This window comes from Bicyclus anynana, chromosome 9, assembly GCF_947172395.1.
Source record: "Bicyclus anynana chromosome 9, ilBicAnyn1.1, whole genome shotgun sequence".
NCBI lineage: Eukaryota > Metazoa > Arthropoda > Insecta > Lepidoptera > Nymphalidae > Bicyclus > Bicyclus anynana.
Window position 1 is genome coordinate 3,332,408 of NC_069091.1, and position 15,200 is coordinate 3,347,607.

The following is a 15,200-nucleotide window of genomic DNA, read 5'->3' on the forward strand; positions in this document are numbered from 1 at the left end:
TTATTATTATTTATTATTTATTATTAAAATCTACATCGTATGAAGTAAAATAAATTCGTTTGTTATAAGTAGTTCGTCACCGTTCGTCTATAGCTTTGTATGTCTAGGTATATATTCAATAAGAATATTTTTCAAACCAATTGAAATTTCGTATATTTCAGTATATTACGATTTTGTAGCATCAATCGTTTGATGTAGTTTGTAGCAGGTACGTGTCAATTGATTAGAGTAAATCGTTTATCAGCCGTTCTCTCTATTTGGCTGACGCACTTCCGTGCGTCTCGATTAAACTATCATGTAGGTAAGTATTCATTAAATCAAATTTTCTTGACATTAGCAGTGTACGAGTATTCTTTGTAAGTCACTGCGCTGAATAATTCTTGTAATTTCCTGGTAAATTCTTGTGATGTTTAAAGTTGCATTGACTGAGTTTCAATGTTTCCTAGAAATCGACGATATCCCTGTTACACTAAATTGGCTTGCGATTTAAAATAATAATGATTCAATGTTTATCTGACGTAACATAAAAAAAAAATACAAAGCAGTATGTATTTGGTATATATGATGTTTAAAATATTAATTCTGAAGTATACTCTAGACTATTTTACTCAATGGTACTAACGTGCGACTAATGAGATAGTCTCGTGCAGAGAAATAGACAAACTTCAAGCAACGGCGGTGCAACCAGAAATACCGCTATCTCTTTCATTGCGTTAGAAGGAAAGTGATGGGGCTGGGACTACTTTGCCGCCAGTGGAAGATATTTTGTCTATAACTCTTTACTCGGTCGCATGTTAGGTCTTGTTCTGAATGTAGCAGTAAGTTGACAACATTGTTGACAGTAAGGCCTTTATGTGTGTGTATCAAAATTACTTGGAGTGCCAAATGAAGGGTAAATATTTCTCACAAAAGAAACAAAAATGCTGCTTATTCGCTTAAAATAAATATGACAGTGACTTAACCTATGCAGCATGTTTCCATCTTTTGGGCGCTCGCTTAGCCAGGGAAAAAGAGATTCTGGATTAGGTACCTATATTTTACAAATTTTTGCTTTAACACGTGAAGGGCCCCTTAGTCCGAGGGCCCCGTATCTTTTATACGGCTGATATTGCGATAGCTACGCCCCTGCCTATAAACTAATTGAGTGTCGCAGTATAGCAAAAATGGTCGTTAAATTGCTTACAGGAGGAGTACGAAAGAAATAGGCTACTCGCCTGCTGTATAAAACTAAGAAGATTTTTTGCATATATAGGCAATTTAGATGCCTAGAAACTCTTATCAAATTTTTATTTGTGAAAATAATCTCATAATTGTAATATTTTTATAAAACAAAATTGTATTTTTATCACGTCACCGCAAACGCCAATCATAAACTGTGACGTCATTCGCTACAAGGCATCGATTTGTGATTGGCACTTGCGGTGACGTGATATATCACATCACTGCTAACGCCAATCACGCTGTTATCTCTATAAATGACGTCACTTGCTAATGTGTTGTGTTTCGGCGGCAAAAATTTTACGTAGTTATTTTTTTATTTATATTAAATTTTTTACTGGTTTTTTGACGGGACAATATAAAATATAGCATATAATACTTCTATAATTTAGTTTAAATACTGTTTACATAAGAGGCAAGTAGCCTATTCATACGAGTATCAATATTTGGTGTGATAATATTCGATATTTCAGGATGTATTCCTAGCAGAGAGATTATTCCTCAAAGCAATCGCACGTCTGCAATCACACTTTGATAGTTGGTACTTCTGTGATATCAAGTAGGTATATTGAAGTTATAAGATCGATAGTTCTATTTCCAGTAACCGATGCAGTCTATAGGCTTCTAACAATGAATAAGTGGCACACTGCACTCCTCAGTGAGTATACCTACCCGTAGACAGAGTATGTGTTGGTGCAGTCTGTGTTATTAATAAGCACATGGATCTTTGTCCAGAATTCATAAGAGAAGAGGTAAGTGTTAGTTTCCTTTTTGGTTTGAAATTATTTTTTCTGTGTATACTCGTAGCTAGATTTTTTTTTATTATTTTATAAGTTAGCCCTTGACTACAATCTCACCTGATGGTAAGTGATGATGCAATCTAAGATGGAAGCGGGCTAACTTGTTTGGAGGAGGATGAAAATCTACACCTCTTTCGGTTTCTACACTGCATCGTACCGAAACGCTAAATCGCTTGGCGGTAGGTACGTCTTTGCCGGTAGGGTGGTAACTAGCCACGGCGGAAGCCACCAGCCAGACCTGGTCTAATTAAGAAAATCTCAATCGGCCAAGCCGGGGGATCGAACCCAGGACCTCCGTCTTGTAAATCCACCGCGCATACCACTCCGACACGGAGGCCATCAAAACGTAGATAATTTTAAAATGAGGTATGCAATGTTTGCTAAGGTACATAAGTAGTGCAATACGTCTTTGTCGCACTTATAATTTATTTACCTTGGTCTCATTCGTTTACACTGTATACTCCGCGCCACAAAATAAGCCCCGTAGACGCGGCGTTAATGTCTTATTGTCATTTGTGTAAGACGCTGTCAATTTTAGTTCAGGTTTTAGCCGCGGGACTACTTTCATGATGCTGAGTCTACAAATCATGATATTAAAGATTTATAGGAGATTCCTCCTCACATTTATGAAGTGCATAATATGTTAACACCTACGGCTCAAGTTAACATTGGTAAATACTTTAAATAGTATCGTATTTTATAATTAATGAGGTATTTATTGAAACTAAACTATGATTAATACAGCATAGTGTGAGTTTAATAGACTAAGTAGATTACGGTGAGTGACACTAATCCCGGTATTAATCCACGCTTTGCTCTATTCTATCATTTGTCTATGGGTGACAGAGACAATGCGCGGCTTATAGTTTGCAATAGCTACTATTGTTTCAAAGTAATTGTTTTATCTACTCACTGCCGATGCCTTGCGGTTTTTGGGGAAGAACGATTCAATTTAATGATTTAATATACACTGAAAATTCTTACTGTATGTGTGTATTTTGTAAGTCAACCCAAGGCTCAAACCATAGACCTCATAATCCGTAGATATAGACATAGTACTTACTGGCCCACAGTCAGTAGGAGCAGTGGACGTAGGTTATTTTTGTATTGATGACTTTAAAATTGTCCTTGAGCTATTAACCTGTGTTAAAAATGTACGTAAATACAACTATATGAAAGTTTATTAAGGAGCTCGAATGGCGACCCCACACAATAAAGCACAGTATCGGTCGACACCTCTTCCTCCATTATTAATTAGGCGGAAAATTAAACGTGTCATAGGTGGCCACTTGTCACCAACGGCTTTCAAACAGAATACGTACCTAAGGTGTTGTCTTTGGAAATCTTCTGTCTTTGAAAGTCTTCTTAAGGTCTATGTCTAGGAAGACCATCGACTAATCTGATGACAAAAAGTAGTTCGTAACAAAATCAAATAATCTGTAATATCTAGTAATGTATATATTTTATATTAAAATTAGATTAGAAGACAGAAGACACTTGTTTTCAATATTCAAAATCTCTTACCTACCGCAACTCTTATTTTGTAGGAATGAATATAAAACTGTCTAAAGGAAATTTGTCCTGAAAGTTGAATGTGCTCTGGCACTATTCCAGATTACTGCACGGACAACTATATTGAGGGTATTATTCTTACGATGTTCGTAAACGAGCTAGTTTAGTTGCAAATTCTAGACGCAATTGTATAGCCAAAGACCTCTTTCTACGAAGGTCTACAGTTGTACTGCAGAGCTTGTTTTCAAATTATCTTCATGACCCCGCATCGTTGTTTTTTTTTATTCTTTAAAAGTTAGCCCTTGACTACAATCTCACCTGATGGTAAGTGATGATGCAGTCTAAGATGGAAGCGGGCTAACTTGTTAAGAGGAGGATGAAAATCCACACCCCTTTCAGTTTCTACACGGCATCGTACCGAAACGCTAAATCGCTTGGTGGTACGTCTTTGTCGGTAGGATGGTGACTAACCACGGCCAAAGCCTCCCATCAGCCATGTGTAGCCAAATACCCCTTTCTAGGAAGGTCTACAGTTGTACTGCAAAGCTTGTTTTCAAATTATCGTTAAATCCACATCGCTGTTTTATGTAATGTAAAAAAATATGTTCTGTATATTGACGAATAACACACAGATAAATATAATAATATTATGTATTGAGACTTGTGTATTCTGTATGCATTTTATGACTATTGACTATGTACAGTAATTTATTCAAGTATTGCGCGTACTGTATAATTTGCTAATACTCTTGTTATTATTTAAATCTACCATCACTTATTTAAAAAAAATATATCGAAATAACTTTATGCACTTAAAATTAAGTAGAGTTAAATAATTTGCAACTATGTGTGACAACATAGTATAGTCTGGAATAGTTTACTTTCTTCGCGATATATAAAAAAAATAAGATGTAATAGAGTGAATCTGTAAATACTATATCTTGTTTTTTTAAAGATACAGAAGTAAAAAGTACGAGTACCTAGGAACTAATCTATTTAAAAACGCAAATGAGAACAAAAAAAATAATAAAATTTTTAATAGCCTGGCTATATTGCCAGCAATTTGCGTAGCTAGTGTACAACCATTTAACGGTGTCTGTCGGAAAGATCATTATCATCTTATGGAGTGTAAAGAATGTTTCCTATCTGTGATGTATGTAAACGCCTCGTCGAATATTTATTATCTGAAAGAAACATGGCTTTTCTTAGGGATATTTTGGTTTTTTCTACTTCTTTATTTTCTTTTCAATTGCTGTTTGGAACACATTATCGTTTACACACGAATGCGCAAACAAGTTTGCCCAATATATATTTTTTTGATTCTGAAAAAAAAAAAACAATAAAAAACTGAAAAAATAACAACCTACTGTTAAAATAAGTTGACACATTTTTAAGAGGGTCTTAAATAGTTTACTTACGTAAAAATTCATCATATCTTTTTGATACATGAATGATAAAAAATTTAATTTTAAATGCTATCGGCCATGATCGTCAATATTTTAGCTCTTTAATGGCATCATGTAGGTAAGCCAGTAAACACAAAACCTTAGGCTAAATAGTCCACCACGTTCGCCCAATGCAGATTGGCAGACTTCACACAACTAGAGAATTAAAAAACCTCAGGTATGCAGGTATCCTCTACCTTCACACGAGGTATTTAATTTCTTAGAATGCACATGACTAAAAAGTTGAAATTGCAGGTTGAAGTTGAATCGGAGGCAGAGGTCATATCCACTGGGCTTTCACGGCTCTCTTCGAAACAGACCATGCCGGGAACACAATAAAGTACAACTTAAACAGAATAAAATTCAAGGTGTAGAAAAATGTAATCATTATTTTTGATTATTTTGTAATGTTACATGTTGGCCTATACCTCCAAACTGGCGTGCATCCAAAATGATCTCTTGAATGAGTCAAAAGTTCAATGCTCAATGCACTGTCCTAAATATTGAATGGTTATAAATAATAATTATTACGTTTATACTCTTGAATAATAGCCAGGAACCACTTTCACTGATATGAACCCTACTCGTATATCGATTTTGCAGGAGCTATACTATGCACAAAAATTAAGGGAGCAGAAAAAAAATCCAAATTTTTGGGGGATTTTCAACAGGCTGTAACTTATACAAAAATGGTCGTACAGCAAAAAAATAAAAAGCAAATTGTAGCTCTAAGTGTTTAGTTTTTGGATCTGAGTTTGAAATTTTTTTTTTGAAAATATTTTTCGAGTAATCATAAGAAAACCACCGAAAAAAAAATTTTCGAAAATTTTTTGGGTTTTTTTTTTAATTTACGGACGTGGAAAAAATTTTTTCGACTCAACCTCCAAATGGACCGGATAGCTTGTTTATTCAGATTTAATTTCGTTTTTTTTAAATCTCGATACGAGCATTTCTCGCTGAGATATCGATGTTTGAATGGAAAAAGATCATTTTGTCTTTGATTACCAATATCTCAGCAACCAATAATCGCACAGAAATTTTGAGGTTGGTTTTAAAAACTTGAATAAATTTTCTACAAGGATTGGCAATTGAATTTTGAAAAAAAATTTTTTTTCAATCATTACATGAATTTGAAAAAGCATCCAAATAAGGGCTTTTTGTCGTTTTTTGGAAAATCAAGCGCCCAATCAAAAATATTGCGGAAACCACTGACGTTAAGTGTGCCTTTTACTGTTCAATATACCCACAAAAACCCTACAAAGTTTCAATTCAATCCAGCTAACCGTTTTTTTTTCCCACTTGATCGAATTTTTTAAAAAATTAAAGGAGCAAGAATTTCGCTCTGAAAATGTCATAATTTTTTTTTTCTTCTTTAATTTTTCAAGTCACTAAGAATTGAGAGAAAAATTTAAAAAAAAAATTTTTTTTCATTTTTGATAAAAATTATGACATTTTCAGAGCGAAATTCTTAATTTTCGTAATCAAAGACAAAATGATCTTTTTCCATTCAAACATCGATATCTCAGCGAGAAATGCTCGTATCGAGATTTAAAAAAAACGAAATTAAATCTGAATAAACAAGCTATCCGGTCCATATGGAGGTTGAGTCGAAAAAATTTTTTCCACGTCCATAAATTTAAAAAAAACCCAAAAAAATTTCGAAAATTTTTTTTTCGGTGGTTTTCTTATGATTACTCGAAAAATATTTTCAAAAAAAAATTTCAAACTCAGATCCAAAAACTAAACACTTAGAGTTACAATTTGCTTTTTATTTTTTTGCTGTACGACCATTTTTGTATAAGTTACAGCCTGTTGAAAATCCCCCAAAAATTTGGATTTTTTTTCTGCTCCCTTAATTTTTGTGCATAGTATATATATAGCAGAATACCTAGATGGTGCAGGAGTTGTTTGTTGACATGCAACCCTTTACATGAGTTCGGTTTTCAGCATGGGTTTACTAAGGTTATCCAAAACGTTTTCGAGCTGGTGGCCTATTTTCTATTTTAGTTTTTACTAGCTGACCTGCGTGGTTTCAGTTCCCGTAGGAATACGGAGGATATATAGCCTATAGCCTTCCCCGATAAATGGGTTATCTAACACTGAAAGAATTTTTCAAATCGGACCAGTAGTTCCTGAGATTAGCGCGTTAAATCAAACAAACAAACTCTTCAGCTTTATAATATTAGTATAGATTAACAGCCTATTAAAATAAACTGCAAAGTCGGTTGACAGATTGTCATCTACATACTATGATTCTTCTCTTGTTCTTTGGTCGCATTTTTCATTGCTGAAGGTCGTGTAGCACTATAGTCCCTTCGATGCGTTGTTAACAATTCCCCTCCTCACCGTCCGGTCCTCAGCTTTTCTAATGGCTGTTGTTACAGGGAGTTCAGTGAATGACTTAACCTGGTCATACCAGCGGGTAGGTGATCAATCGCGTGGTGTTTCTACATACATACTATGATACAAACTATAAATGTCATCTGGTGTTTACTGATGGATATCATGGCTATGTAGATGACATTTTGTCGACTGATTTGTTGTTTATTTTAAAAAGTTGTTAATAAAGTCCAAAATAGTGAATAGGCATGGTTTAGTAGCTGATAAAAAGATATTGGATAGACGTAATCTTCACGTAGATACATACTAGCAGACCCAGTCAAGCTTCGTTTTAACAGTTACGCAAGCAACCAATCGCAAGAAATCTATCAGTGACAAACAGAGTTTTTTGTTTTTTTTTATTCTTTACAAGTTAACCCTGATGGTAAGTGATGATGCAATCTAAGATGGAAGCGGGCTAACTTGTTAGGAGGAGGATGAAAATCCACACTCCTTTCGTTTCTACACGGCATCGTACCGGAACGCTAAATCGCTTGGCGGTACGTCTTTGCCGGTAGGGTGGTAGTAGTAGTGGTAACTAGCCACGGCCAAAGCCTCCCACCACCCAGACCTGGACCAATTAAGAAAATCTCAATCAGCCCAGCCGGGGATCGAACCCAGGACTTCCGTCTTGTAAATCCACCGTGCATAAAAAGTCTAAAAGGAGTTTTCAGCCATTATGCAAATCTAAAATTATATGAAATAAATAAATGCAACTGTATCTATCTCTTTAATCTTAGCTTGCTCATGTTTAACAAAGCTGCAAAAAAGAGCTTACAGAACTCATTATTGAGCTGTATCAAAGGAAAATGACCATTATAAAAGAGGTTTTATAACTTATCCAAGACTTAATCCCCATGTGGCCACTCCGTCTATTTTACTCCGGGTACATAATCGGGATACAGCGGGGATACCGGGGGACGATACTCTTTATCCGGGATTAAATTTTGCAGAGGACTTTGCGATGTCTAGATGTCCCCATATCGAGGGATGTATTGTGCAAATATAATATGTGAGCGATGGATTATACTTTTAATAAAAGTTTTCTGTAACCTATCCTGTGATCTAATTTATAGTTCAATACATAAACCTACCTAAAATGAATTACTAGCTGCTTTTTGCTTAAGTACCTGCGATGTTCTTACCCTAAATTGTACCCTAAATTTTTCATCATCATTATCAACCGATGGACCTCTACCAGCATAGGCCTCTTGTATTTCACTTCCAAGCCCCACGGTCTCGAGTTACCTGGTTATTGTCGGTGTATCTAGAGAGATTAAACAGTGCACTTACCGTTGCGAGGTTACCGTTCTAGCACCTTCGAACTTCAACGTCCATCGGCTCTTTAAAGTGTGTCGTAAGTTACAATAATAATCAAAATCAGCCTTTGGTACGCCTACTGCAAAATCTCATGGTTTCACCCCCGAAGTTACCTTTCCGGGGAAATACAGGGATAAGATGTGTCCAAGTTCCAACAACCAAATGGACAGCAGATGGACGTCCACTGCTGGACATAAACCTCTTGCATGGACTTCCAAACAAAACGGTCTCGAGCCGCCAGCATCCAGCTGCTTCCTGCAACCCGCTTGATGTCGTCGGTCCACCTAGTGGGGTGGTCCGGAGCGGGGTCGCCATTCCAGCACCTTAGGACCCCAACGTCCATCGGATCGTCAAACTATGTGGCCTTATTCTTCGTTCTATTCTATTTTCTGGTCGAATAGAAATATTCCCGTAACAAAGCTCGAATGCTGGTGATGACGTGATCTGTAACGAGTAGCGAAAAATGTAGCCTAACTGTTAATCCAGGGTAAAATCTATTAACATTCCAAATTTCAAGTTCAGTAGCGGCGTTAAAGAGTAACAAACATCCACGCAAACTTTCGCGTTTATAATATTAGTAGAAATTTCATTTAATATGTTTCTGATTATCAGATTATCAATTTCGATATACCTACCTTTGTAGGTATATTGTACCACTAAAGTGCTAGAATAGCACTAGTAAGCGCAGTGTTGGCCGACCCCCCACCTGGTGGACTGACGACATCAATCGAGTCGCAGGGATTCGCTGGATGCAGGTGGCTCAATATCGTGATGTTTGGAAGTCCCTACAAAAGGCCTATGTCCTGCAGTGGACGTTCATCGGCTGATATGATGATGATGATGATGATACCTAGCTACGTCATCAATATAAACATTTGTGCGAAGTTCTACTACTAATAAACATCGTGAAATGCTGTGACTTTGAGGCAAACGTGAACCTCATACTATACTTGTGACTATGTATTCTTCGAACAAACTGTATCTCAACAATACGACTCGTACCTACTACTAAATATACCTACTAATAGCCCGGGACAATGAGGCAAAAAATCTCCACTTAGTAAAATTTTCCACTCAAATTTCTGTTACGTAAGTAATCCCAAGCAAAATCCCGTGACACACTATTTTCTCAAAGCTGGTTACATAAATTCGTGTTACAAAAACTGGTCTAGACAGATATGATAAGGCCAAATGAAGCAGAAGATATGGTATGGAGATATTAGACGCTCTGAATTCTGGCCAGGTATCCGCGCAGGTAAATAAGTCTGCCAAGAGTGAGCCCACACAATACCAGCTGGCTAATTTATTAGACTGTGCTAAGGTTTGTTGGGCCAATAAGTGAGCGGAAAATTATTACCGTTTGTGGTTTATCTTTATGGTTATGCTTTTTTAAGAATTTAACCTATCTTGGTAAATTTTTGGTTTTATATCTCTGCAATAGTAGTTTTTGGAAAAACTCGTAAGTATCTGTTCTACTGGTGGCTTATGGCTAAAGCTAGTAGCCATCCTACAAAAAAATACTTCCAAGGCTTTTGTACTGCCCCTGTAGCTAAGTGGCACGTCGATTTTTTAGCAGACTCAAAAGTGATTACAAAAATAAGAAAACTAATGTCGAACAACTTAATTAACAAATCAAAATGTAACCAAAATAAGACCCTAGAATGGCAGAGAATGACCTTGAGTGAAGTCACGCACTCGTGAACGTTGTGTGTAGGGTTAAAGGATCCTTTGACTGTTAACAAACACTCCCCTTTTCCACTCAAGTCACTCTCCCAAGTAACCCATAAAGAATCACACAACAAGAGATGTGGACGGCTCGAAGTTCGAACGCCACGAGCACACTGAAGCTGTCCGTACCGTACCGCAAGTTGTTGCAACGCGGCGATAACAGATTTTCTTTCTACGATCGCTAACGCTTCGAAAACTAGAAAAATGTATGGGAATGACATTTGCTATTGACATATTACGTGCTAAAGATCTGATATGTTAGACTATTATTCTATCCACTCATAACACAGAGTTAAAATTGAAGGCTTCAAGAATTTAGTTTAGTGGGGAAGCGTAAAATTGGTGATTTTTAATTATATTGTAAACATAATTCAAAAATATGGCATACATAAAAATAAAATAGACAAATGTAAATCCTACCTACATCAAGGTATCATTTAGCATTTGCTAGGTTTATGCAGCACAAATGTTGAACTGGCACCGTTATTAAGGTTGTGCCAAACATGGCAGAGTGGTCAGTGGTGTTTGATGTTTCTACTACTTGAGTTTTGGTCTTGACTTACCCAGGTGATTGTTTTAACGCCGGTTTCGCAGCCCCACAGTGAGGGGGCTGTTGGCAGAATTTACACCGCTAACCGGGCCCCCGTTCTCTTAACAAGCTTTCTAACAAACAGTAAAGAGAAAATTATAGGAATTCGTCCCCGCCCCAATTATTAAGTCCTATTTTGCGAGTGAACCGGAGGAAACGGTACGCAATTGATTTACTTTACCTAATTAATTCGTGTTTAATTGAATTAGTAAGGGACTCGTATTAAAAGGATACTCATATTCTATTTTCATTAGCACCGCATTCTAAAACAAGTACAATAGTATTGAAGTTATTATACCTACAAAAAATATAACACAGGAAAAAATAATTCTAGCTTTAACTCACCGACTTCAAAAACAAGGAGGTGTTCCGCTGTATAAGTAGGTATGTTCTTTTAAGCTATTCCATAGCTTTTATCGTAGGCTTTGAGTGCTTATTGTAGGCTTTGAACAGGATCAAGAAATTCCGTAACGAAAATAAACCTAACATCCAAGCCGTGCAACAAGTCACACACAACAAGTCGATATGACAACATTTCGACAAGTGATGTAAAAATAAGGGGCGATTTTATTAAATCAGAGTACGATTCCAGATTAATGTACAGACATTTTTTTATTTTTTTTTATTTATTTATATTTATATTTTTATTTTTTACTCTTTTCTAAAAAAAAAAATACTGCATAAGTAAGATAAATAAATAAATATAATTGCATAAGTTGATAAAAAATGCTAATGTAATAGAAGTGCTGATAAGTAAGGTCGCAGATTTAAAAAATAAATATTTAACCTACTAAAGGTCCAACAAGAACCTAAAACAAAATCAGCTAAGGCTTTTTTGTTGTACCTTTATGTTGTTTATATGTTGTTGTATCACTTTAAGAAAAGGGTAAAATAATAACCTGTAATTTTGATATACAGTTTCATACATAACAAAACGAAAAGAAGACAGGTAATTAAAATTAATACATCCCACAAAACGGTTAGAGACAACACAGAGGCTTAACTTTGTTTATGTTTTTATTCCGCCACAAAACCGCAAAATTTAATACGGACCATGTAATTGAACACAAATCCTAAAGTTGCTAATGAGATGTTTCCCGTACAATTAAACTTTGTGTACCTAAATCCGTGAGGCATGGTCCTATAGAAATTAAACCGTACAAACTTCGATTTCCGAATCCGAATTTGATCCGGGCCACGTTCGTATTTCTGTGCAAACAAATTTCAACCTCATGTGATTTCCACCGCAACTCAAAGGGTGAAGTTTTTGAACGCGGGTGTAATTAAAAGTTGCGTCTTTTACATGTAAATAATATGTTGATGGAAATTTGCTTTTGATACTCGTATATTCCAGTTTGATTGCCGTGTGCTCTATTTGAATTTGTGTTCAAGATAGCGGAGACTTTGATTTTGTTCGCTGCTAGACTACAACACAGATTTAAACCAAGTAGAATAAAAGTAGGGTAGGGGTAGGGTATGGGTAGACTAGAGTAGGGTAGAGTAGGGTAAATATTGTTCTGTAGATGATAGCTTTCCACCATTAGAATCATTTAGGCTATGTGATTTCATAAGTTATCTAGTAAACTTTACATCCTAATCCTATTTCCTACTAATATTAAAAACGCGAAAGTTTGTATGGATGTTTGTATGTTTGTACCTAACTCTTTAACGCCGTAACTACTGAACCGATTTGGCTGAAATTTAGAATGAAAATAGATTTTACTCTGGATTACCACATAGGTTACTTTTCATCCCGAAAAAATCCATAGATCTCGAGGATTTGTGAAAAACTAAATTACACGCGGACAAAGTAGCGGGTGTCTGCTAGTTTTAAAATAAAATGCTTTAAAGGTATTTTTCCTTCATTTAAGTAGTAACAAAGTGTCTTGCATGCACTAAAACACTTTAAGCTACATCTACTTAAGCTCGTTGCAACATACAGTTATAACATAATGCTACCGCAATCCATAATATTTCCGCGTCAAGGAAACGAATAAAGTTCATTTGGACAAGTAAATTCAAACTTATTTTCATAGAAAAAGCTAACTTAGCGTTTATTGTGGCGATAAATTCAAAGAACATTATTTACACAAAGCCCGGCGGACGTTAAAGACCGTTTTCAAAAGACGTTGGAAACTGTGTTACAATGAATTTACGGTGCGAAGCCGCAGCCAATTTTCGCGAACAAGTAACCCCTGTTTTTATCAATGACATATCAACTGTATTGTGTAACGATAGATACGACACTTTACCGAGTTCAGTACAAAACATTTAGTATAGGATCTCAGTAATAGCGACCTTCGCCGAGCTGCAGGCTAATTATTCACTATGACGTATGCTATACGAATATATACCAAGGACACACTGTCCAGTTAAGTAGGTACAATTTTGAGAAAGAGGAGAATCGCCGAATCCAGCTCGGTTGGACAGCGTTCGGGAAACTCCGCGACATCTTTTCGTCCAAAATTCCTCAGTGCTTGAAGACGAAAGTCTTCAAACAGTGCGTGTTGCCAGTGATGACCTACGGATCCGAAACTTGGGCGCTGACTATGGTTCTTATTAGAAGGCTCAAAGTCGCTCAGCGGCCGATGGAGAGAGCTATGCTTGGAGTTTTTCTGCGGGATCAAATCAGGAATGAGGAGAGCCGCAGACGAACCATAGTCACTAACAAAGCACAGCGAGTCGCGAAGTTGAAGTGGCAATGGGTAGGCCACATAGTTCGAAGAGCCGATGAACGTTGGGGTCCTAAGGTGCAGGAATGGCGACCCTGCACCGGAAAGCACAGTGTTGGTGGACCCCCCACAAGGTGGACCGAGGATATCAAGTGAGTTGCAGAGAGCCGCTGGATGCTGGCGGCTCGAGACCATGTGCCTGCCCCGGACCATAACTCGTGGTAATTGAAGGCAGAGGCATATCCACCTAGGTATCATGGCTCACTTTTTCACTTAGCATCAGGCAACCAGCTCGTTCTGTTTATTTATAAAAAAAATGTAACACTACATAATCGAAACTAAAAAATCCCGCATCAAGAAGATGAAAGTTACCACCCAATCAAGTAACTTAGTGACGCTGAGTAGTTTGATACAATTCACAAAATCCACTTTGAATATTCAGCATTGCTCAAGTACACTCCCGACTCTCCCAGAAACGATTATCCTCTTCGGCTGCGAATTTCGCGAAACGGTTGCGCACTCTCGGCTCTGTTTACGCGCCACTCAATGCGTATTTAACTGTAATTTCAAACTCTTTGCTTAATACCTTATTGAGTTCTACCTGTTGTTTTGTTCGGAAAGTCTCGCATTTTAATAAAACGCTCAAAATGTAAAACGACGCCATCGGATTACACCGACGATTTAATTGCAAGATGTCTGCCGTGTAATTAAATGGGATTCGTAATGAGTTCTCTTTTACATCAATTTGGTGATTTTTATTTCTTTTTTTTGACGGAGTTTTATATTCATTTGCTCATTTTTGATTTCTTGGATATAGGGAATGTTACGCATAGCTATACCCTGCAGTTTCATTCGCTTAGATCCGTTTGCGTAGGACTATCGCAATAATTTGATTGTTATGTATTTCTTGTATGTAATGAAATATTGCCTAGTTGTGTTTAGCAGGTTCAGCTAAGATATCACACCATGTGGATATCGAGATACAACTTATTCCTGTACTTATTTCTATAAATAATATCGAGATGTTCGTATATTCCTTTCAAGAAATATAATAAATATTGTAAATATGAGGAGTTGAGATGTCATTGGAGCTCCGAAATATGGGTATAAACTCATATGTCTAGGACAGCATTTTTAAATCATCAGTCCCGGTTGTAATCATTAACATCTGAAAGTGATCATTAAATATATCTCAGTTATACACAATTACGTATAACGTAACACACGTACATGCTCAGGATTCAAACACAGAAGCATCTATTTCGAAAGGGGTTAAAAAAAACAAAACGAAATAAATTACAAATCCATCTAATAAAGCCTAGCCAAAAACTCGGGCAAATTTTGTAGCCAAACTTGTTCACATTGTTATCTGAAGTGTTATCCGTACCGAGCGGGCATATTGCCAACAGGATGCTGATGTAGCTTTTCGTTCATGCTGTGGTCCGGTCCATTTTTCAAATGCCCACCATATATAAAAGTTTGGCAAGAAAGGCATGCAATGATACTAGAAAAACAACCGTTTTCTAACGGCCAGTGA

At 36.6% G+C, this 15,200-nt stretch overlaps 1 protein-coding gene across 1 annotated transcript in view; it reads left to right on the forward strand.

The window, feature by feature from the left end:
- Window positions 1–1,922: 1,922 nt before the first annotated feature.
- LOC112058472 (sodium-dependent nutrient amino acid transporter 1) overlaps window positions 1,923–15,200 on the forward strand; it is a 64,073-nt gene continuing 50,795 nt past the window's right edge. Inside the window, exon 1 of the mRNA XM_024099327.2 lies at window positions 1,923–1,970. Within this exon, the coding sequence (XP_023955095.2) occupies window positions 1,938–1,970 (33 nt within the window). The 5' untranslated portion in view covers window positions 1,923–1,937. The remainder of the gene's footprint in view (window positions 1,971–15,200) is intronic.